The sequence below is a fragment of the Megascapheus bottae genome, chromosome 9 (assembly GCF_031878675.1).
Source record: "Megascapheus bottae isolate mThoBot1 chromosome 9, mThoBot2.hap1, whole genome shotgun sequence".
Lineage (NCBI taxonomy): Eukaryota > Metazoa > Chordata > Mammalia > Rodentia > Geomyidae > Megascapheus > Megascapheus bottae.
In genome coordinates this window covers 308,931-334,169 of record NC_143517.1, presented here as the reverse complement: position 1 = coordinate 334,169, position 25,239 = coordinate 308,931, and the positions used below count along the sequence as shown (strand labels likewise).

The 25,239-nt window shown below is 36.5% G+C and overlaps 1 protein-coding gene and 1 pseudogene across 1 annotated transcript in view; both read left to right on the top strand.

The window, feature by feature from the left end:
• LOC150058669 (coiled-coil domain-containing protein 7-like) overlaps window positions 1-25,239 on the top strand; it is a 263,512-nt gene that overhangs the window by 100,257 nt on the left and 138,016 nt on the right. The window contains exons 18-19 of the mRNA XM_090339663.1: window positions 15,786-16,041; window positions 16,896-16,965. Coding sequence (XP_090195789.1) covers window positions 15,786-16,041; window positions 16,896-16,965 — 326 coding nt within the window. The remainder of the gene's footprint in view (window positions 1-15,785; window positions 16,042-16,895; window positions 16,966-25,239) is intronic.
• Window positions 11,889-13,065, top strand: LOC150058672 (phosphatidylcholine:ceramide cholinephosphotransferase 1 pseudogene; annotated as a pseudogene).

The following is a 25,239-nucleotide window of genomic DNA, read 5'->3' as shown; positions in this document are numbered from 1 at the left end:
GAAATAGAAGATATAATGCAAAGATTCATATGTAACAAGAAAAGACCTAGAATAGCCAAAACAATTCTAGGCAAAAAGAGCAATGCTGGTGGTATTACAATATCAGACTTTCAAACTCTACTGTAGAGCCATAATAACAAAAACTGCTTGGTATTGGCACAAAAACGGACCAGAAGATCGGTGGAACAGAATAGAATACCCAGACATAGAACCATAGCTATAGTCAACTTGTATTTGACAAAGGAGCCAAATATATACAGTGGAACAAATACAGTCTATTCAATTATTGGTGCTGGCAAAACTGGGTAGCCACATGCAGAAAACTAAAAATTGACCCTAGGCTCTCGCCATGCACAAGCATTAAATCAAAGTGGATCAAAGACCTCAGTGTCAGACCATGAAACTGCTACATGATAAAGTAGGAGAGACACTGGAACTCAGAGGCACAGGCGAAAGATTCCTGAAGAGAATCCCCGGGGCTCACAACAGATTGGAGAGGGACTCGATAAATGGGACTACCTAAAAATAAAAAGTTTCTGTACAGATAAAAACATAGTCACAAAAGTAGAGAGACAGCCAACCATCTGGGAAAAAGATATTCACCAACAATGCATCTGATAAATGCTTTATATCCAGTATCTACAGGGAACCCAAGAAACTAATCCCCCCCCAAACCCAATAAACCATTCACTAAATGGGGAAGGGAACTAAAGAGAGACTTATCAGAAGAAGATATCAAAATGGCAGAAAAGCATATGAGAAAATGTTCATCATCTATGGTCATAAAGGAAATACCAATAAAAACAACCCTAAGATACCACCTTACCCCAACAAGAAAGGCCAAGATTTTTGAACTCAGACAATGACAGTTGCTGGTGGGGTTGTGGAGAAAAAGGAACCCTACTACACTCCTGGTGGGAATGTAGACTAGTTCAGCCACTCTGGAAATCTGTGTGGAGGTTTCTTAAAGAACTGAAAATAGACCTTCCCTACGATCCCGCCATACTACTTCTGGGCATCTATCCTGAACATCACGACCCAAGATATTATAAGGACACCTGCTCACCTGTGTTCATCTCTGCAATATTCACAATAGCCAGGCGATGGAAACAATGCAGATGCCCTACTGCAGATGAATGGATACAGAAAATGTGGTATATATACACAATGGAATTCTACATAGCCAACAGACATTCGCAGTGAAGCGTATGAATCTAGAGCAAATCATGTTGAGTGAGACAAGTCAAGACCTAAGGAACAAAAGTCGCATGGTATCCTTAATATGTGGCTATTAAATCCAAAGAGTATAAGAGCGAAGACTCCATAATTGCATACTCAAAGCTATGGACATGGTAATGGAAATATAAACATAACTATATAGACATAAAAACCTATGACTCTATACACGTAATGTTTTATTTCATAAATTAATATGTTCTTATGACATACAAATCCTTAGTCTAATTTTGAATAAGTTCTAAATACTAAATCTCAGTGATTGTAAATTGAGATTCCCTCCTTGAGCACTTGTTTGCTAAACTTGGCATTTAAAATATGATGTAAAAATCAAAAAAAAGGAGAAAGATTGAAAAATTTGTAAAAAAAACAAAACAAAACAAAACCTGTAGACTTGACAGAATGAAGAACAGCATTCTCAGCTACCAAAAGCTTTCAGAGAAATCTTAAGAAAGCTTTTGAAACTGTAACTGGACTACTACCTCTGTTAACTATCATGCTATATGATTTTTCAGACTCATTAGCAACTTTGAAGAAGAGTTCAATGACGGAAAATAAACTGAGGATTACAGATATTATATGACACTAAGTTAGAAAAATACACAATGATAATCAAATAGTTGTTCCTGTCTTTTCTGCCTAGAAATAGTGCTTTACGTAATATTTTCTGACTTTAAGAACATAATTGTAGAGTTGGGAGATAGAATATTAGTAGGGTGCTCACCTACCATGCCAGAAGCCCTGGGTTCGATTTTTCAGTACCACATACTCAGAAAAAGCCAGAAATGAAACTGTGGCTCAAATGGCAGAGCGCCAGCATTGAGCAAAAAGTGTCCAAGGACAGTACCCAAGCCCTGAGTTCAAGCCCCAGGACTGGCAAAAAGATAAAAAGAGTTAATTGCTTTTTTAAAAAGATAATTTTAAGTTATTCAAACTCATTTTGGTTCTAGTGAGCAATCTGAATGACCAGACTATACAAGACATTGTGCTAGGTTTTATGGGTTAAAAGGAGGATAAATATCCAAATAATATAAATATCTAAATATGACAAATTATCCTCTCTTCATTACTCACCTATTAGACTGATAATATACACAAATAATTATAGTATAATGCAAATACTTACATTCTGTAAGTATTAACCAAGAGACTATTTCAAAAAGGAGGAACTTCTAGCACTAATGACTCCTGCCTCTAATCCTAGCTACCCAGGAGTCAGACTTGGAGAATCCACAGTCAAAGCCAGCCTGGACAGCAAAATTTATCTCCAGTGAACTGGAGATAAAATGACTGGAGGCATGACAAGTAAAATACGAGCAAAAGCAAGAAAGCTGAGTGAGAATGTGAGGACCAGAGTTCAAAACCCAGCTTATGCACAAAAGAAAGGATAAGCTAAGAAATATTAGGTTAAGAAAAAATTACACTATATGGAAGAATTTCTAAGTGTATAAAACTTTGTTGAAGCCAAGAGGAGTGTGTTTAGAAATTGCACAATATTCCCAGAGAAAAGCTTATAATTTATTTTATTTGAAATATAAGCTAAGGACAGTGATATGAAATATGGAATAAAATATGGCATTTCAATTGATGTTTTGTTGAATTATCCAGAAAAGCTTTAATTTATACTGCTAAGCACATGGCACAACATTACTCACCAAATTTCATCGTGAGCTTCTTCTTACATATTAATAGAAGTTTTAAATACTTTGGAAGTATTAAAGTCTTAAAAGGGTAAATGATAGCAAATTAGGGAGATTCAATCTGAGCAGCTATATGGTATTGCTTGCAAAAATTGAATTATTTTGCATCTTGAAGCACTTGACAATTTATTTCATCTTAGGGAATAAAGTATTGCCAAAAATGTAACAACACAATAGGTTTTACTAATTTTTTCACATTTCATGACCTTTTAGCTTTTCTTAAATATTTTACGTCATTGAAATTTGCACTTTTTGGGTCTGTTGTGGGAGTTGAAATCTGGGCCTGGGTGTTGTCCCTGAGCTCTTTTGCTCAAGGCTACTGCCCTACACCTTGAGCCACAGCACCACTTTTGTTTTTTTGGTATATAATTAGCAATAAGATTCTCACCAACTTTAGTGCCTGGGCTGGATTTGAACACTGATCCTCAGATCTCAGCCCCCTGAGTAGCTAGGATTAGAGGCATGAGCCACCATGCCCAGTGTTTTGAAATTTGTACTTTTAAGAAATCAAACTGTGTTTGGGACCGGGAGTTTGGCCTAGTGGTTAAAGTGCTTGCCTAGCATGCATGAAGACCCGGGTTCGATTCCTCGGTACCACATACGTAGAAAAAAAGCTGGAAGTGGTGCTGAGGCTCATGTGGTAGGGCTCTAGCCTTGAGAAAGCCCAAGGACAGTGCTCAGACCCTGAGCTCAAGCCCACGACTGGCAAAAAAAAAAAGAAATCAAACTGTGAATTGATTCATATTTTGTTTTTGAATAATGTACATTCCACTTAGTTTTTGGAAATCTTTTGGTAGGACTTTGGCTTCTCATTCTACTTAAATTTATCATAAAACACAGAAATGTACAATATTTATATCAATTTACCTAATATATTATGTGATTATTTATTGCTTATTCTTTAATTTATGTGCCAAAGTTACTCTCCAACAAATATTTTGACACTTACAGATACTTACTGGTTCCTGTTGTTTGTGAGTTATATGCAAATATGTTGCCAGGTATAGGTTGTATTGCAAACTAAGGCAGAAGTTTCATTCTCTTGTGTACTCACATTTTAACAGGAGAGAAAAGTAATAAATAAAAACAGTAATTTTCTTATTATGATATGAAGTTGTTCAAAGCAAAAGCAAGAAAGAAATAGTACTTTGCATACAAACATAGTACCAATGTAAACAAATTCCCTGAGTAACATTAATAGGAAGACAGCTCTGACAAACCAATGAAAGAGTAAAGACAGATCTCCTGGGCCATCTAGAAATTAAAGTTCTTTTCTCTAATATCTGTCCTTTTATACTTGAGTCTCAAAAATTAAGATACTTTTTCTCTTTCATCATCTCTTCTTTTGCCCTGGGATCTCAGGCTGTGATCAAATTGTCATGGCACTGTCTTGGAGAATTAAGGATGTTAGGTGGGTCACCAGAAGAATTGTCCAGGTGAGGAACCAAAATTTTAATAAATTTACCTTAAGAACTCTGTCTTAGCTAGTCAAAGAAGGCTGATTTGGAAGGTCTATTAAATACCTGCAATACAAAAATGAAGTCATTTTCTCCTTCCTGAGCCAAGACACCCAGAGATAACCCTTTATCAACAAATACTAATAGATTTTCAAAGAAATCAGGGCCAAAACTGGGTGTCTAATGACAAGTTCAAGATATAGATATATTTTTTGAAATAATATTATATGTAACTATGTGGATGAATTTTTCCTTTTTTTGCCAGTCCTGGGCTTGGGCTCAGCACATGAGCACCGTCCTTGGACTTTCTCAAGGCTAGAGATCTACCACTTGAGCCTCAGCATCACTTCTGGCTTTTTTCTATGTATGGGGTACCAAGGAATCGAACCTGGGTTTTCGTGCATGCTAGGCAAGCACTCTACCGCTAGGCCAAACTCCCAGTCCCAATTTTTCCTTTATTTTTGATGATGTATGCATGCAATTTTATTTACACTCATTGATTGTTGGCCTTGAATACAACACTCATTGTGTAATCACTGTATTAATGAAAGTGATAGTTATTTCTGAGAATTAATGGCATGGTATTTCTATTTTTGAATTTGAGATAATTCATATAGTTATTCATATTAAAGGTATGTTATTTTGTGCAGATGTTTGTGACTGGGTTAGAAAAACAAGATCCATCCAATGTTTCCATTATGATTAGATTATTTTTAAATTGAATAAAATTTCCTCTAATTATAATATATGGCTTTTAATATATTACCTGTATGTCACATTTGTTGAATAAATAAAAGATGATCTTAGGTAGAGGTCAGAAGATGGCACCGAGACAATAGGGACATAGCCTAGCTCTCTCCCACAAAAAGAGAGAATCAGGGAATCCCACGAGCCAACTACCTTAAGAAATCCACAACAACAAATTCAAGAAGCAATGGAGAAATACTCAAATCAAAAAAGAAATCCAGATAAAGCTTATATCCAACTTTCTCAAGGAATCTGAAACACGAGGACCACTCCCCAACACCTTGCTGCTGGCTCCAAACCGCAGAAACCTTGGTGGAGGGTGCCAGGCCCAGGAAGCCCTGACCAGAAAATATGCCAGCAAGTGGCGGAATCCAGACACAGAAACCAGCGCAGACCAGGCCATCAAGTGACTGAATCCAGACACAGGAACCCAAACAGATCTGGCATGGACAGCTTAGGTGGCAGCGGAGACCAGAGGCAAGGCGAGGCAAAAGACCCTCCAGCACTGTGGAGCAGCTCACAGCCAAACGCCAGGAGTAAGTAGCCCAGCGTGTTTCCCCCAAACCCATCGGGAAAGCAGATCTGGTGGCAAGTTACTCAATTAAACACAAACCCCTCCACCCCGCCCAAGAAAGACTGGCAAGTGCAGGGGGCCAAGGATTTTTGAATGCTGTCCCTTCCCCCACTGCCCCCTCCCCCAGGCCATTGACTGGAGACTGACAGGCAGGCGGGCCCTAAGAGCCAACGCCCCACCAAAAGGGGTGGAGGTGTCCCTGCTCCCATCTGCCCAACAGCTTCCTCTCCCAGGCCACTGAAATTGGAGACTGAGGGGTGCTGAGACCCTGCCTTTAAACAGCAGGTGGGGGTGCATGGGAGTCTGGGAACTAGCATCTGTCTCACCCAAACCTAAGCAAGGTGCCCAACTGCTGGGAGACTCCAGCAAGTCAGCACCATGGGGTCCCCCACAGAGTCACAGACAGACTCTTGGCCAAAGCGGCAGAAACAGAGCTGGGAACTGAAGGAGAGTCCAGCAGGGGACAAGCTCACCCTCTGAGAGTCAGAAAGGTGAGACTCCGCCCTTTGAGCCCAAGTCCTAGGCTTGGCCCCACGGCGCTGGGGCTAGCAGAGACTAAAGTGTGCAGCTCCATCCAACAGCCCGCTGTGGGGCCACTGGTTGGGCTGAGAGATAGCCGTGCAGCAGCCCACAGCCTCTGGGAACAGGCCAAACACTGGCAAAAGCTGCAAACTCTGACCTAGTCAGCAGCGGAAGCAATTTGGCTGAGAACCACAGGTATACACAGATTCCCAGAACCATCAATCCTAAACCAAGTAAAGACTGCCACCTACCAACCACAGAGCAAACCTACAATAACAGTCCTCAATGCCTCGGAAAACGCAAAGGCGAATTTCAACAAATATAAATGCATCGTAATAACTCACAGTAGTGTGGAATCTCCCCCACCTTTTTTCTTTTTAAAATTTTTATTATTTAAATCCCTATATATACCTCCCTCTTTTCACTGTATATTCTTATCATTCTTATTTTCATAAGTTTTATTTTATTTTTCTAAACTTTGTATTCAAATATTCTATCACCTTAGCTCTGTTATCCTTACCCTATCCCTTTTTTTCATTACTACATTAATCTTACACTCCCACATTATTCTTTTCTTACCTCCCTGCTGTCTTTCATACTATTTTTCTATATCTGCTCCTCTGTTCATCGTTCAACTCTTATAATGCATGGATCTACATTTGACGGTTGTTGAGCAATACTGTATATCTAGGTGTTCAATTATACTCTAGGTCCAGAGGGACTTAAATATGATAGAGATCGGATTGAGGATTTATTGTTTTGATCATAAATTGGTGATTAGTGGTGGTACGAGACTTATCTGTAAGTGCACAAGAAGAAAGAGAGAGTGACAATACCAATCTAAATTTGTGAACATCTATTGTCAGCCAGCTAAAGAGGTCTAGGTTGGTTATGTCTGAAAAATTGTAATCTTGTGCAGTATTAATCTTTCTCCCATTTTCAAATGGGCAGAAGAAGAAACTCAAGAAAAATGTCAAATCAAGGAATAGCATCTCCCTCTCAATATAAACAGGCAATAGAACAGTCAATGGCAAAACTAGAGGAGAGTCCTCTAAGTGCTATACATATGCTAATAGTAAACATGATTAATGAAAAGCTTGAAAACATAAAGAGTTACGGGAGGAAGTCATACGAGATGAAACTGTAAACAAGCTGATATGTGAAAAAGAGGAAGCCATAAAGGAGGCCGTAATAAAGGTTTTTCAAAGAAAAATGGATGAATTCACAGAATCCACAAACAAAAAGATGACCAAACTCTAACAAATGTCCGATGAGAATAAAGCTGCTGAACTAAACTAAAGGAAATCAAGGAGTTAAAGAAATCCATACATGATCTAGAACAAAAGATGCAACGCATCAAAAATGAGCAAGTGGAAGCAAGGGAGATGAAGAATAAAGTAGAAAGTTTTGATAGGAGGTCAGACAATAAAAAAGAGAGAATTTCCGGGGTTGAGGATAATTTAGTTATTACAGAGAAAGAACAGAAAATGAATCAAACCAAATCTAGGAAATATGAGAGAGTCCTTCAGGAGGTCCAAGATACAATTAGGAAGCCTAATTTAAGGCTAATTGGTATTGAAGAGGGTCTGGAGAAAGAGGTCAATGATATTGGAAATGTACTTCAGGGAATCATCTCAGAGAACTTCCCTAATATCCAAAAGGGTAGGCCTATCCAGATACAAGCTTTTAGAACCCCAAACAGATCTGACCAGAAAAGGACATTCCCACCACCACATTATAATATGTAGAGAATCAATAGAGACCAAAGAAAGGATCCTAAAAGCAGCTAGGGAGGAAAGAACAATCACCTACAAAGGAAAACCAATCTGAATAACCACAGATTTCTCAGCAGAGACCATGCAAGCAAGAAGAGATTGGAAGGATATATGTCATGCCTTTATGACAAATAACTACCAACCAAGAATACTGTACCAGCTAAGCTCTCATTCATAACTGAAGGCACAATAAAAACCTTTTTCCAAGGAAAAGTTGCAACAGTACTTAGCAACCAAACCAGCATCACAAAAAATTCTCGAAGATGTTCTACACATTGAAAACCAACACAAATGTAATACTGACAAATAAATGGCACCTAAAACTCATGCCACCTAAGTAACACAAGAGCTGTCTACCCACAGGCCCTAATAAATGCTTATAAAAATGGCAGAACTAGTAAATATTTTTCAATCCTAACACTCAATATCAATGGGCTTAACTCTCCAATTAAATGACATAGACGGTATAGTTGGGGCAAAAAGCAAGATCCATCATTCTGCTGTCTTCAAGAGACACATCTTGCTCCAAAACACAAATATTTTTTGAAAGTGAGTGGTTGGAATAAAGTATATCAAGCTAATGGCCCCCATAAACAGGCTGGCATTGCCATCCTCATATCACATAAAATAGACTTCAAACTAAAATTATTTGGAAAAGACAAAGAAGGTTTTTACATATTAATAAAGGGGTCTCTCCTCCAGGAGGACATAACCATCCTAAACATATACACACCTAATCCCAGAGCACCGAAATTCATCAAGCAAACTTTACTTTCACTAAAACCACACATAGATGGAAATACAGTGATTGTTGGTGACTTTAACACACCAATCTCACCCATGGACAGATCAACCAGGCAAAAACTCAACAGAGAAACTTTTGAATTGAACAACTGTATAGACCAACTAGATCTAATAGACATATGCAGATTATTCCACCCAGCAACAACACAATGTACATTTTTTTAAGGAGCACATGGAACATTTTCTAAAATAGACCGCATTTTAGGGCATAAAACAAACATGCAGATTCAGAAACACTGAAATTATTCCCTGCATTCTCTCAGATCAGAAGGGCATCAAATTGGAACTGAACACCCATTTCCACCAACGAAAACCCTGTAACTCATGGAGATTGAACAACACATTGATGAATCACCAATGGGTCATTGAGGAGATCAGAACAGAAATTCAGAAGTTTATGAAATTTAGCAAAAAGGAGCACACAAAATACCAGCTCCTTTGGGATATAGCGAAGGCAGTACTCAGAGGATAATTTATAGCTCTGAGTGCCTACAAAACCATATTGGAAAAAAATCGCAAACCAACAATTTAATGTGTCACCTTAAGCACCTGGAAGAAGAGCAACAAACCAACACTAATCCCAGTAGAAGGAAGCAAATTATTAAAATAAAAGCAGAAATAAATGAATTGGAGTAAAAAAAACTATAGAAAGAGTTAACAAAACAAGGAATTGGTTCTTTGAAAAAAGAACAAAATTGACAGACCGTTAGCAAATCTTACCAAAAAAGAAGGGATCATATCCAAATAAACAAAATCACAGAGAATGGTAATATCACGACAGAAATTACCAAGATCCAGAGCATCATGAGAGAATACTTCTCAAACCTTTATGCCAACAAATCTGAAAATCGAGAAGAATTCTACCCAATATTAACATACCCACACTGAACCAAGAAGGCCTAATCCAACAAAACAGACCTATTTCAAGCACTGGAATAAAAATGGCAATAAGAGCCCTTCCACTTAAGAAAAGCCCAGTGCCAAACGGATTCACAGCTGAATTCTATAAGGTCTTCAAAGCAGACCTCACACCAATACTCCTCAAGCTCTTCAACGAAATTGAAAACAAAGTTGCCTTGCCAAACTCATTCTACAAAGCCAGTATAACCCTCATCCCAAAACCAGACAGAGATTCATTAAAGAAAGAGGATTATAGACCCATTTCTTTGATGAATATTGATGCAAAACTTCTCAACAAAATACTGGCCAACCGTCTTCAACAATTCATCCAAAAAATCAAGCAGGATTCATCTCAGGGATTCAAAGCTGGTTCAACATACGTAAATCAATTAATATAATTCAACACTTCAACAGGAGTAAGGACAAAAATCACATGATTGTCTCAATAGATGCAGAAAAGGCATTTGACAAGATTCAACATCCATTATGCTAAATGCTCAGGAGAAACTAGGAATACATGGAACATTTCTCAGTATAATAAAGGCTGTTTATGACAAAATCACAGAGAGCATTATACTTAATGGCGAAAAGCTAAAGCCATTCCCTCTAAAATCAGGAATGAGACAAGGATGCCCACTCTCTCCACTCCTCTTTAACATAGTATTAGAATTCCTAGCCAGTGCAATAAGGCAAGAAGCAAGCACAAAGGGGATCCAAATAGGGAAAGAGGAAGTAAAACTTTCTCTCTTTGCAGATGACATGATTCTGTATTTAAAGAACCCTATAGACTCCACTCCCAAGTTCCTTCAGCTGATTCAAAACTTTGGGCAGGTAGCAGGGTATAAAATTAACCCTCAAAATTCAACTGCCTTCCTCTATGCCAAGAGTGAGTGGAACGAGGCAACAATCAGTAAAGCAACTCTTTTGCAATAACCTCAAAAAAATAAAGTACCTAGGAATTAACATAATTAAGAATGTACAGGATCTTTTTGATGAAAACTTTAAAACCCTGAAAAAGGAAACTAAAGCAGAACTGAGGAAATCGAAAATCTCCCACATTCCTGGATTGGAAGAATCAACATCGTGAAAATGACAATCTTGCCAAGGGCTATTTACAAATTCAATGCAATACCCATCAATATCCCAATGTCATTCTTTGAATAAATAGAAGAAGCAATCCAAAACTTCATACGGATCAATAAAAGACCCCGTATAGCAGAGGAAGAGCGCAGGAGGAATTTCAATACCAAACTTTAGACTCTATTACAGACCTATAGTGACCAAAACAGCCTGGTACTGGCACAATTACAGGCCTGAAGACCAATGGAATAGAACTGAGGACCCAGGCATTAACCCATAGACCTATGGTCACCTAATCTTCGATAAGGGAGCCAAAAAAATAGAATGGAAGAAAGATAGCCTCTTCAACAAATGTTGCTGGCAGAACTGGTTATGCTCCTGAATAAAACTAAAGTTGGATCCTCCTTTGTCACCCTGCACTAGGATTAACTCCAAATGGATCAAAGACCTGGAGGCAAAAGCAGATACACTGAAAACTTTACAAAAAGGAATTGGAGATACTCTGGTTCTCCTTGGCACAGGTTGAAACTTTCTTAATAAGGACCAAGAAACACAACAAATCAGAGAAAGACTGGGTAAGTGGGACTCCATTAAACTGCAGAGCTTCTGTATGGCAAAGGACATAGTTACCAAATTAACTAGAAAGCCTACAGATTGGGAGAAGATCTTCACTAACCATACAACAGACAAAGGTCTCATATCTAAAATATATCAACAGCTCAAAAAATTGAATCACTCCAAGGAGCCGGGAGGACTGGAAGGGAGAGCTCGGCAGAGAGACCCGCGGGTCCGGGCACAGCGCCCATCAGCGGCCAGGGGCCCAGGGCTCAGGGCCAGCGGCTTGGACCAGTGGCTGCTGGACTGTGGAGGAGAGACTGCACAAGGAAGAAGCCTGTTGAAAGGAGGTGAATTAATGCTTGGGTACTCAGGAACCCTGGACAGCTACATGAGGTGTTTAAAAATTGCCCTGACCATCTTGCCAAACGAGTCTCTGTTCATGAGGCTTAACAACATGAACCAGCCAAGAAAGGATAGTGCCCTGCCCTGTAGGAACAGTGACTGCTGACCACAGAGAGAAGATTGGGCCAGTACCATGAAGGAAATGATTTATTGGTCACCCAAGAAGGTGACAGACTGGTGGTTGGTGAATGCTATGCCAGAATATTGTGACCCTCTGGAACACTTCACAGGCCAGGACTTGATCAACTTAACTCAAGAAGACTTCAAAAAAAACCCCATTGTGCCGAGTCTCTTCTGAAAACAGACAGCGGCTCTTGGACATGATAGAAAGCCTGAAAATGGAGCACCCCTGACGGCAGCTTCAGCATTAAGATTAAACCCAATGGGATGCCAAATGGGTACAGTAAAGAGATGATCAAGATCCCCATGCCGAAACCGGAGCGCTCGCAATACCGCATGGAGTGGACAAGACTTTTCTGACCTTTCTTTATGCACTTTCCTGTTTTGCTCTCACCACAGTGATGATCTCGGTCGTCCATGAACGAGTGCCTCCTAAGGAGGTGCAGCCTCCACTACCGGACACATTTTTTGACCATTTTAACCGGGTGCAGTGGGCCTTTTCTATTTGCGAAATTAATGGCACGATCCTTGTAGGACTCTGGCTGATTTAGTGGCTACTCTTAAAATACAAGTCTATTATCAGCAGAAGGTTTTTCTGCATAGTTGGCACCCTGTACCTGTATCGGTGTATTACAATGTATGTAACTACACTCCCAGTACCTGGTATGCATTTCAACTGTTCGCCAAAGCTCTTTGGAGACTGGGAAGCCCAAGTGCGGAGAATAATGAAACTCATTCCTGGAGGAGGCTTATCTATCACTGGCTATCACAACATGTGAGGGGACTATCTGTACAGTGGCCACACAGTCATGCTTACACTCACCTACCTATTTATCAAAGAGTATTCCCCTCGACGACTCTGGTGATACCACTGAATTTGCTGGCTTCTTAGTGTCGTTGGGATCTTCGGTATTCTCTTAGCGCATGACCACTACACTGTGGACGTGGTGGTGGCATATTACATCACTACGAGACTCTTCTGGTGGTATCACACAATGGCCAATCAGCAAGTGCTAAAGGAAGCTTCCCGGATGAACCTCCTGGCCAGAGTGTGGTGGTACAGGCCATTTCAGTACTTTGAAAAGAATGTCCAAGGAATTGTACCTTTCTCTTACCATTGGCCCTTCCCCTGGCCAGTAGTCCACCTCAGTAGGCAAGTTAAATATAGTCGGCTGGTGAACTACACATAACAGCTCTACAAGTGGGGGAAGGAGGAGCTGCGTGAAGTGCTAAGAACTCCATGAGAGAAGATGCCATAAAATAAGATGCCTATTATCTCTCAACAGTTAACTTGACTTAACCTATTGAGTTACCTGGTCAGCACTGTGATCTTTTTTTTTTCTCTCCAAAGGACCTACGTTGGACAACAACAAAGAAAACCTAACCTATCATGCACTGTACACATTTCCTGTTCATAAGTTTGGGATTTACATAAACTCACAGCCACCATATTCCTTTGTATATGATACAGCAGCACAAATGTAAGCTTTTTATATCATATGTTCTGGTCTTTCCAGTTATACCTGAAAATAAAGTGTATTATTTTCTTGGGAAAACATACTTTTCATATCTCTTGCCCCAAAGATTGGGCTGTAAGCCATTTTTTAGCAAATGTCTCTATTAAGGTTTCTAAGAACCTGAATGGGGTTTGATTCTGAAATCTTTCTACCTGTTGTACCGATACTGAAATAAAAAGGACAGACAGAGAGAGGGTTAGTTACTTTGGGTTTTGTAAAATTAGCAGAGACAGTGTGTCAATAAGTGCAAAAAATATTCTGTTATAAAGTGATTTTCTAAGTATTTCCTAACTTTATTTTTCAAAATGATGTTATGAAAACCAAATTAAAGATTTTTACATAGAGAGAAGAGAGTAAAAATTTAAAAATGCTTCTTGGGAGAGAAATTTGTCTATGTTTCTAGTGGTTTTCTTGTCTTGATTGTATGGTCAGTAGGCAATCTTAAATGTTTTTATTTAAAATAAAGTATTCCGTGAAAATATAAATGTATGTATACACTACTAAAATTTGCATTTATCGCTAAATTAAATCAGAAGACTACTTATAGTTTTAAAATTACTTTGAATTTAAGAATGGGGATGTTAATTCGAGTCACAGCTTGCTCACATATTGTGAGTAGGTAGCAATGACTCGAAGCACTTCAATTATTTTATGTCTATTTGGTAGTTTGATTTTAACTACTCACCCTGTTATCTGATGTATTTTATATATGCTTAACTGGTTATTTGAAATAGGAGAGGGCAGGGGGAAATCAAGTTGTGCGAGAGGAGGAAGGGAGAGAAATGGGGACCATGACATAAGAAAGGGTGTCAATATTTGTGAAGTAATGTACCTTCTATCTGGTGAATATAATGTAACCCTTCTATTAATTACAATAAAAATATGAAAAAAGGGAAAAAAAGCATAGGGATATTGTCAAGGCCCTTAATTCAAGCTCTATTATTGGCACATACAGGCAAAAATAATTGACAGTAGTGTTCTTCCAAGATGTGTTTTTAAAAATCTGTTTAGGGAAGCTGGGGTCTGGTCGCTCACATCTGTAATCATAGCTACTTAAGAGGCTAAGGTCTGCAAATCTCAGCTCCAAGACAGACAATTCCAGAAAGTTCTTGAAAAACTTATTTCCAACTAACCACAAAAAGCAGAAAGTGGAGCAGTGGCTCAAGTGATAAACTTCTAGCTTTGAACACAGAAGGTTCAGGAACATCACTCAGGCTCAGAGTTCAAGCCCCAGGGCAGGAAAAAAAGGATATGTAGGAGAACACTAGAATTGATAATAAGATATCTTAAGTTGAAATTGCTAGAATAAAGTCATTTTTAACGTGAAGTATTATTTTTAATGATTTAGAAGAATGGTTATTCTGTTTAATATCAAAATCTACATCATAGCTGCACTACAAATGTGTTGTCAATTATATATATAAAATTGATATATAATTATATGTAATATGCATGTATTTATTTAGCCACTAACCACATTTATTCTCAGGAATACTACCATTTTACTTCTCTTTTTGTAATTCCAACTCCTATACTTGAAATCCATTCTAAACTAACAATTGTAAGATTTGTAGCAATATTTACCTTTGAAGATTTAGCTCCTGTGAGAGCTAAATTAAAAGAATGTAGAAACTGATATAAGCCTTCTTTAATTTATATCAGTTGAAGCATTAACTGATTAGATGTAGGAACACCAAGCTCTTTGTACAAAAAATTTATTAGACAAATGAGTATTAGGATGAGTAAGATTTTCTTTAAATTTAATTTATCAGGGTGATGTATAGAGGGGTTACAGTTAAATTTGTAAGGTAGTGAGTACATCTGAATTAAAGTTTAAATGTTATATGTAACGTAAAGACTTTAACTATTTCAGTGTCATCTAACTTAAAATGTTGGGACAAGTATAAAATGGAACTGTAGATGCACCATGACATATGATCACTTTAGTTATGGCATCTGGTAAATTAACCCTTTGTCAACTGATGGAAAATATACATTTCCTTTCTTAAAGAAAGGTCAGAACCTGTAGAGTAATATTTTGATGCTAAAGTATTATGGAACCATTTAAAAAATGTATTCTGTTTAAAATGGGGTGAAATAATCTAAATAAATCACAACCTATGTTCCTTTTGCTAAATCTTATGTGTTCTGTGATATAACACAACTGTGTTGGTATATTTTTAAACAATTATGGCTATTTGTATATTTTAAATCCCAGAAGTTGTTTTAGTGTCTACAATTAATTGTCCAAGTTTCCTTTCACATTTGTATTTCTGTTATTTAACAGCTAATTATAATTGCTAATCAACATTTTTCCAATTATGAAAATGATTTTAAAATGCAAAAAAATAATTTTCATGTAGCCTAATACCAAGTATTTTGTAATTCTAAAGCTCACAGGAATACAGGCCTACCTCTGCTATTTCAGATTTTTCATTGTTATCCAAGTCTCAAGAAGTATCAACTATTTGGGAAAGTCCAGATTTTGATGCAGATGGTGAAGACCTACTCCACACATCTTCATCACAGACACATATAATAGTCTTATATCGCAAAGAAAGTCAAGATTTACTACCAGCTGCAACATCATCTCAGGGGACAGCAACATCATTAACCTCACTTCCACTTCTTACTGAAGAAATTGCACAGGTGTGATACAGTATAATAAAGTGAAAGATACTTAATTTGAATTAATAAACTCTTAATACTTTGAATAATTGCTAATTAAACTAGTATATTTTTATTTCATCTGTTTCCCTCTTAATTTTCTTATTAAACAAAAGCAATATTTTGAAATATAAGAGTTATAAAAATTTCTCATTGATAATGGCAAAAATTGTGATTTATATTATAATCTAATGATAAAATCAAAAGTATATGATCCCTGGATATAAATTGCTTTGTTTAAATTTTAGGCTCATTTATTAAAATAGTTACATATTAAGTTGATTTTAAAAACAGATTCATATTGAGATAGTTTTAAATACTTAAAACATAATTTTATATACTTAAAAGTTTACAAACATAAGAATTTACTCACCCAAATCTTTTGTTAGGAAATTCTTTGGGCAAAAATACTGAAAAAATAATTTTTAAACAGGCTATGTAACAATAGCATATAAACTCTGTGCATTTTTATCACAGAAGTTGTGTTTTCAAAAAGACTTCATAAGGCATTACCTTGTCTAAAGATTGAAACAGACAAAATATAAATGTAAACAAATATATTAATCAATCATCATTACCATGATTTATTTGGGAGCTGTTTAGAATCACAAGACTCATTGATCTCCCTTTTTATTCTTCAGTGTTAACAAGCACATTTTCAAATACAGTATATTAAATATTTATATTAATTTGATGCATTCAGGAGATTTTGTATAAGTGTTTTTGCAATGAGATTGTACATAAGACTAAAAAGCTAGGCTTCTTGCTAAAATAAGGAAATTACACTTTTTTGATACGTAATGTGTAGTTAACTTATTACAACTTTTGTCATTAAGGGTGATGAATCAGAAAGCTTTCGAAGAATGAGTGAAATCCAGAGTTCCCCAATGGAAGAAATCGTTGAAGGTGAAAAAGATTTTTTGTTGTATAAAATGAAATCTGAATGATTTTTGGATTACCTTGGTATAAGAAAATGAAAGAAAAAAATTTTGCATAACCAAAAAATGTAGTTGTCAATTAGATAAGAAGTATGCTGACAACTATGTTAAATTCATTTGACAATTAATTCATGTTCAATAAATTTAATGTAACATTGCATCTTCTGAAATGGCATAGATTTTTATTTTCATCTGAATGGTACTGATTCCATACAACAGAAATACCAAAAGTGTACTGTTTCCAAATGTCAAAGGTTTCAGATGTTGTGAAATTTAGCCAAAAGAATACATTAGATGTTAGATATTAGCACATTAGATATTAACATATTACATATTTTATAGCAATACCATTTTAATTTTTAAAATGCTTGAAATATATTAGATACAGTCTGGACATAGCTGTACATACTTACAGTCACAGATATATATTATGTGTCTTAATTACTTAAAAATAATAGCTGTTTACTAACCACAGTTACATTCTGTTCATTTATAAGATCTAAATAGAAGTATATTTAAATGATTTAAATGATTGAGTTAAGCTTAAGCTTGTTAAGGAATCAAGTCCTATAAATCTGTCAAAACCACAATTATCTTCATAAATATACAATCTTTCATGACAGTTTTTTGTTACAAATGTTATTAAGAACAGAATGATATTTAATAATAGCCTTGTTATAAGTGAATATGTTATAGTGAATTAAGTGCTAGTTTTGAATATTAGCAATTGTTTATATTTAATGTATAATATTCAACTTAAATATTTTGAGGTATTGGAAACTAGGACTTCACACATAGAAAACAATCATCTTTCCAATGTCCTACATCTTCAGTGCATTATATTATTTGTAATATTTTCAGCAAATTACTTGTTTAAGCCTAAGAAGGTCACCAAACTACATAAGAACATTCAAGTAATTAAATATAGCAATGATACTTATTTAAAATCATAGTAAATATGACAAACATTTTTATCACAAAACTCAGAGTAAAAACTCAGTATGTGTTGAGATAAAAAAATACAGTTCAGTGAAAGATGAAATGAGAATGAGTATATTCTTTATTGTGTTACGGGCAAGTGATGTTAGATACATCAGTTGTTTTGATTCTTACCAAGTTTTAAGATGTTAGTATTTTTGTTTATGTATTTTTGAATTTACATCCAAAAACATAAGAAGAATAAGAAACAGTATTGTACTAAAGTATGCCAGGGGAAAAGCATGGAATTTGTATATATTTTGGCCTTACTATTATGCACTCTGAATGTTATAGAGAAATGTCTAAAATGTACCCTTTTGGCAGGTGCTGGTGGCTCGTGACTGTAATTTTAGCTACTCAGGACTGAAAAAAATCTGAGCATGTGGTTTAAAGAAAAACCATGTTTAAGCTGGGAGCATGGCCTAGCAGTAGTGTGCTCACCTCTCATGCATGAAACCCTGGGTTTGATTCCCCCAAACCACATACACAGAATAAAACAGAAAATTGTGCTGTGGCTCAAGTGGCAGAGTGCTAGGCTTGAGCAAAACGTGTCCAAGGAGAGTGCCCAGGCCCTGAGTTCAAGACCCATGACTGGCAAAATAAAGGAAAGAAAAAAAAACAGGTTTTTCTTTATGAGCCTTTCATATCCAATTAATGACTGAAAAGCTGAAACTACAGCTGTGACCCAATGACAGAAAAATAGCAGTTAGCAAAAAAGCCAAGCAGAAGCATAAGACAATGAGTCATAGATAAATAAATGAACCAACAAATAAATAAAACATATCCTATCATCCCATGGCTTACAAATGAAACTCAAACACTGAATAGTAATAACCTGTTACTTTGTTTTAACGTTAACTTAAATGAATTTAAAATATTAATTCATAAAACAATATACTGTTGGGCCGGGAGTTTGGCCTAGTGGTTAAAGTGCTTGCCTAGCATGCATGAAGACCCGGGTTCGATTCCTTGGTACCACATACATAGAAAAAAGCTGGAAGTGGTGCTGAGGCTCCAGTGGTAGAGCTGTATCCTTGAGAAAGTCCAAGGACAGTGCTCAGGCCCTGAGCTCAAGCCCAGGACTGGCAACAAAAAAACCATAAAACAATATACTGCTTATGCTGAACTATGTAGTAAAATCTCAATCTGAAATGTAAACTATATCTCATCTTTTAAATACTTTTTTAAATTGTGTTTTCTAATGGATTAAGGTGAATAGATTTACTTGTTAGTAAATTCTGGCATTGAAGCATAATTTTATTACATGCTATATTTTAATTAATAATTATATAATACTAAATAATGTGTTCCCCAAATATTAAGGTGAATTTTTATGATTCATACATGTACTAGTTTACAAATGTTCCTCAAATTCTTTGAAGGAAATACCATTCATTTATTTTAATTGATTATCCTATGTGTATGCATAAGCATGTTTGTCTGTATGTTGTAAGCATGTGTATGCACTTTTCTTAAGATTTCTGTACATAGTATTTCTAAATTGAGATTGCTTTATTTTTCTTAGTCTCTTATTTTTCTTGCCCAAAATTCCTTGACTAGAAAAAAATTTTTATTACATTTATCCCGGTAGGGAATGCTTTATTAAGTATCATGTTATCGGTCAGCCTTTAAAAATTAACTATTTGTTGGTGATCATGGGACTTGAATTCTGGGCTTAAGAGCCGTACTTGAGCTCTTCAGGTCAAGGCTACTGCCCTACTCAAGGCACAGCACCACTTCTGGTTTTCTACAGGTTAATTGGAAACAAGAGTCTCAGGTTCTAGAGTACCTGGGCTGGCTTTGAACTGTGATCCTCAGTTCACATTTTCTTCTGTGTCTCATGTTTTGAGTGCTTTTTGTTAGTGAAGAATTTGGTTTTATCTATTTGTTCCATCTGCTGAAACAGATGGGATGTTTGGGATTGGTTTTTTTTTGGGGGGGGCAAGAAGCATAAGGAACTTTATAGTCCTATGTAGTACACTAACTTATTGACTAGTTTTTTTAAAGAATTTATTAATGTTGATTTTTACATCATTTTTTAAATGACAAGTTTAACAAACAAGAGGGAATCTCTATTTACAATCACTGGGACTTAGAATTTAGAACTTAATCAAAGTTAGGCTAAGGGTTTGTATGTCATAGACACATATTAATTTAAGAAATAAAACATGTCTATAGAGTCATAGGTTTTTATGTCTATATAGTTACGTTTATATTTCCATTACCATGTCCATAGCTTTGGGTATGCAGTTATTGAGTCCTCGCTCTTGTACTCTTTGGATTTAATATTAAGGATACCATGCACCTTTTGTTCCTTAGGTCTTGACTTGTCTCACTCAACATGATTCACTCTAGATTCATCCACTTCCCTGTGAATGCCATTATTTTATCTTGTCTGTTGGCTATGTAGAATTCCATTGTATATATATACCACATTTTCTGTATCCATTCATCTGCAGTAGGGCATCTGCATTATTTCCATCACCTGGCTATTGTGAATAGTGCAGAGACGAACATAGCTGAGCAGGTGTCCTTGTAATATTTTGGGTCATAATGTTTAGGATAGATGCCCAGAAGTGGTATGGCGGGATCTATTGACTAGTTTTTGTTATTAAACAAAATGTACCATTTTTGAACAATGTACCATTGTGGGGATTCTGAAATTTTTATTATTTTCCTATTTATTAATTTATTTTTTACATTCTAATTGGCATTTGCTTGCAATGTATCTAATTTTCTCTTGTTTACTGCCTTTTATTATTTAAAGTATATTTGTTTCTTGGGTATTAAAATGGAAGTTAAATTTATCTTGGATATTGTGGAAGTTCAATTTTTCTTCTTGTGGTCTCTTTCAATCTTTTAATATAGACTTTTTATCCACATATGTTTTTCTAAGCCTTGCTTTAATTGCATCTTATGGGCTTTGCTTTAAATTTAATTGTATTGTGTGGTTTATGTACAGAAGGGTTACATTTATGTACATAAGATAGTACATTTCTTCCTGAACAGTGTTATCTCCCATGTTTCTCTCCCACTTTCCCTCCTCCCACCATCACCCGCAAGTTGTAAAGTTCATTTCCAAAAATTGTCTTGTGATTATCACTGTTATATTGGGTCACCCTTTGTCCTTTGTCTCTTCATCTTGAATTTCTCTTTCCCTTTCCTAATTAATATATATATATATATATATTTGAAATATGTCTATAGACATATAGAGACATATTTCAAATATATATATATATTACAACAGGTAGCAAAAGGGGAAAAGTTAAAAAATAAAAATAACTTCACATAGTTTAAAAAAAAACACAAAGAAAAACCTCTTGTTTCCATATCCTAGAGTTCATTTTGCTTAGCATCATCCTATATGATTGTGTGTACATAGCTATTGAGCTATTGTGATCCTCTGCTATGAAAATCCTAGAAACCATGGAGCCTATGTTTCTTTGGGTCTAGCTTACTTCACTTACTATGATTTTTCTAAGTTTTTATATTTCCTTATGAACGTGGCAATATCATGTTTTTTGATGGCAGCATAGAATTCCATTGTATATAATTACCACCTCAACTTGATCCAATCATCTACTGAGGGTCATCTAGGAATCAAGGTTGATTCCATATCTTAGCAATGGTAAATAATGCTGCATATGGGTTTTGAGCTGGTGTGTTTAATTTCCAGTGCTTCAAGTGAGGTTTTCTCTGACTCACTGATCACTTTGGAATGCATTTTTTGCACTTGAAGTGTTTAAATCTTTTGTTATTTATTATATATGTCATTTCATCCATTAGCTAAATTAAATACTGTTAAGATAGCTTGAAATATTTTTTTTCTTTTTTTTATTGTAATTAGTAAAAGGGTTACATGATATTTGCCAGATAGAAGGTGCGTTAATTCACATACATTGATACCCTTTCACATGTCTTGGTACCCATTTCTCTCCCCCCCACACCCCCCACCCGTCTTGGTTTTCCCGCCTTCCCTATCAAATTTCAAATATCCAAATACAAATAAATTCAATATATTAGATAACAAAGTGAGATACTATACCAATATGAGATAACAAGGGACAGCAAAGGAGATGAGAGACAACATAGTACATTAAGGACAACAATCATTCATTATATGGCTTTTGTTTCACTATCCTGGAGGTCCTTTTAATTAGCTTCACATTATATGTCCTTATGTATCAAGATTTTGCTCTATTGCAAATCTCTGCTAGTAGAGCCCAAGGTTTCTACTGATTATAACGAATGAGGGAAACCATTGAGCCTAAGTTCCTTTGAGTCTGGCTTACTTCACTTAATATGATTTTTTCTAAGTCTTTCCATTTCCTAACAAATGGGGCGATGTCATTCTTTCTGACAGCAGCATAGAATTCCATTGTGTACATATACCACAACTTGTTGATCCACTCATCAACTGAGGGACATCTAGGTTGGTTCCATATCTTTGCTATGGTGAATAGTGCTGCAATGAACATTGTTGTGCTAGTGGATTTAGTATGTCCTTGTTTCTGGATGGTTGGGTAAATGCCAAGTAGTGGAATTGCTGGGTCATAGGGGAGTTCTATGTTTCGCCTTTTGAGGCACTGCCACACTGCTTTCCATAGTGGTTGGACGAGTTTGCACTCCCACCAACAGTGTAGTAGTGATCCCTCCTGGCCACATCCCCTCCAGCATCTGTTGTCATTCGTTTTCCTAATCCTGGCCATTCTAGCTGGAGTGAGGTGGAATCTTAGAGTTGTTTTGATTTGCATTTCTTTTATGACCAGAGATGTTGAGCATTTCTTCATGTGTCTATAGGCCATTTTTGTTTCTTCTTCAGAGAAGACTCTCTTTAAGTCTTTGGCCCATTTTTTAATGGGATGGTTGTTACTTTGGAGGTTAGTTTTGGAGTGATTCAATTTTTTGAGTTGTTGATATATTTTAGATATGAGGCCTTTGTCCGTTGTTTGGTTGGTGAAGATCTTCTCCCACTCTGTAGGTTTCCTGATTAGTTTACTAGCTATGTCCTTTGCCATACAAAAGCTCTGCAGTTTAATGCAGTCCCACTTATCCAGCCTTTCTCTGATTTGTTGTGATTCTTGGTCCTTATTAAGAAAGTTTCGACCTGTGCCAAGGAGGCCTAGTGTATCTCCTATTCCTTGCTGTAGAGTTTTCAGTGTGTCAGCTTTTACCTCCAGGTCTTTGATCCATTTGGAGTTAATTCTAGTGCAAGGTGACAAAGAAGGATCCAGCTTTAGTTTTCTGCAGGTGCTTAACCAGTTCTGCCAGCACAACTTGTTGAAGAGGCTGTCTTTCTTCCATTCTATTTTTTTGGCTCCCTTGTCAAAGATTAGGTGGCCATAGGTCTGTGGTTTAATATCTGGGTCCTCAGTTCTATTCCATTGGTCTTCAGGCCTGTTCCTGTGCCAGTACCAAGCTGTTTTGAGAATTATAGCTCTGTAATAGAGTCTAAAGTTTGGAATTGAAATTCCTCCAGCGCTGTTCTTTCTGCTAAGAAGTGTTTTTGCTATACGGGGTCTTTTATTATTCCATATGAAATTTTGGATTGCCTCTTCTATTTCTTTAAAGAATGACATTGGGATGTTGATGGGTATTGCATTGAATTTGTAGATAGCTCTTGGCAAGATTGTCATTTTCACAATGTTGATTCTTCCAATCCAGGAGCATGGGAGGTTTTTCCATTTCCTTAGTTCTGCTTTAATTTCCTTTTTTAGGATTTTGAAGTTTTGGTCAAAAAGGTCCTTTACATTCTTAGTTAAGCTAATTCCTAGGTACTTTATTTTCTTTGAGGCTATTGTGAAAGGAGTTTCTTTCCTGATTATTGCCTCGTTCCTCTCACTGTTGGCATAAAGGAAGGCAGTTGATTTTTGAGGGTTGCTACTCTTCCAAAGCTTTGGATCAGCTCAAGGAGCTTGGGAGTAGAGTCTATAGGATTCTTTAAATACAGAATCATGTAATCTGCAAAGAGGGATAGTTTTATTTCCTCTTTCCCTACTTGGATCCCCTTTATGCTTGCTTCTTGCCTTATTGCACTGGCTAGGAATTCTAGTACTATGTTAAAGAGTAGTGGAGAGAGTGGGCATCCTTGTCTCGTTCCTGATTTTAGAGGGAATGGCTTTAGATTTTCACCATTAAGTGTAATACTAGCAGTAGGTTTCTCATACACAGCCTTTATTACATTGAGGAATGTTCCATGGATTCCTAGTTTCTCCAGAGCTTTTAACATGAAGGGGTGTTGGATCTTGTCAAATGCCTTTTCCGCGTCTATTAAGACAATCATGTGATTTTTGTCTTTGCTCCTGTTGATGTGTTGAATTATATTAATTGATTTGCGTATGTTGAACCAGCTTTGCCTCCCTGTGATGAATCCAGTTTGATCATAGTGTATAATTTTTTTGATGAGTTGTTGTAGACGGTTGGCCAGTATTTTGTTGAGAAGTTTTGCATCGATGTTCATTAAAGATATAGGTCTATAGTTCTCTTTCTTTGATGAATCTCTGTCTGGTTTGGGGATGAGGGTTATACTGGCTTCATAGAATGAGTTTGGTAAGGAACCTTCATTTTCAATTTCGTTGAAGAGCTTGAGGAGTATTGGTGTGAGCTCTGCTTTGAAGACCTTATAGAATTCAGCTGTGAATCCATCTGGCCCTGGGCTTTTCTTAGGTGGAAGTTCTCTAATTGCCATTTCTATTTCAGAGCTTGAAATAGGCCTGTTGAGTTGGCTTAGTTCTTCTTGGTTCAGTGTGGGTATGTTAATATTGGCTAGGAATTCATCCATTTCATCTAGGTTCTCAAATTTGTTGGCATAAAGGTTTGAGAAGTATTCCCTCATGATATTCTGGATCTTGGTAATTTCTGTCGTGATATTACCATTTTCATCTGCGATTTTGTTTATTTCGATATGCTCTCTTCTTTTTTTGGTAAGATTTGCTAAGGGCTTGTCAATTTTGTTAATTCTTTCAAAGAACCAACTCCTTGTTTTGTTGATTCTTTCTATAATTTTTTTGGATTCCAAATCCTTTAATTCTGCTTTGATTTTAATTATTTGCTTTCTTCTACTGGGATTAGGGTTGGTTTGTTGCTCTTTTTCCAGGAGCTTAAGGTGGGACATTAACTTGTTGGTTTGCAATTTTTCCAACTTGTTGTTGTAGGCACTCAGCGCTATAATTTTCCTCTGAGTACTGCCTTTGCTGTGTCCCAAAGGAGTTGGTATTTTGTGTGCTCCTTACTGTTAAATTTCATAAACTGTTGGATTTCT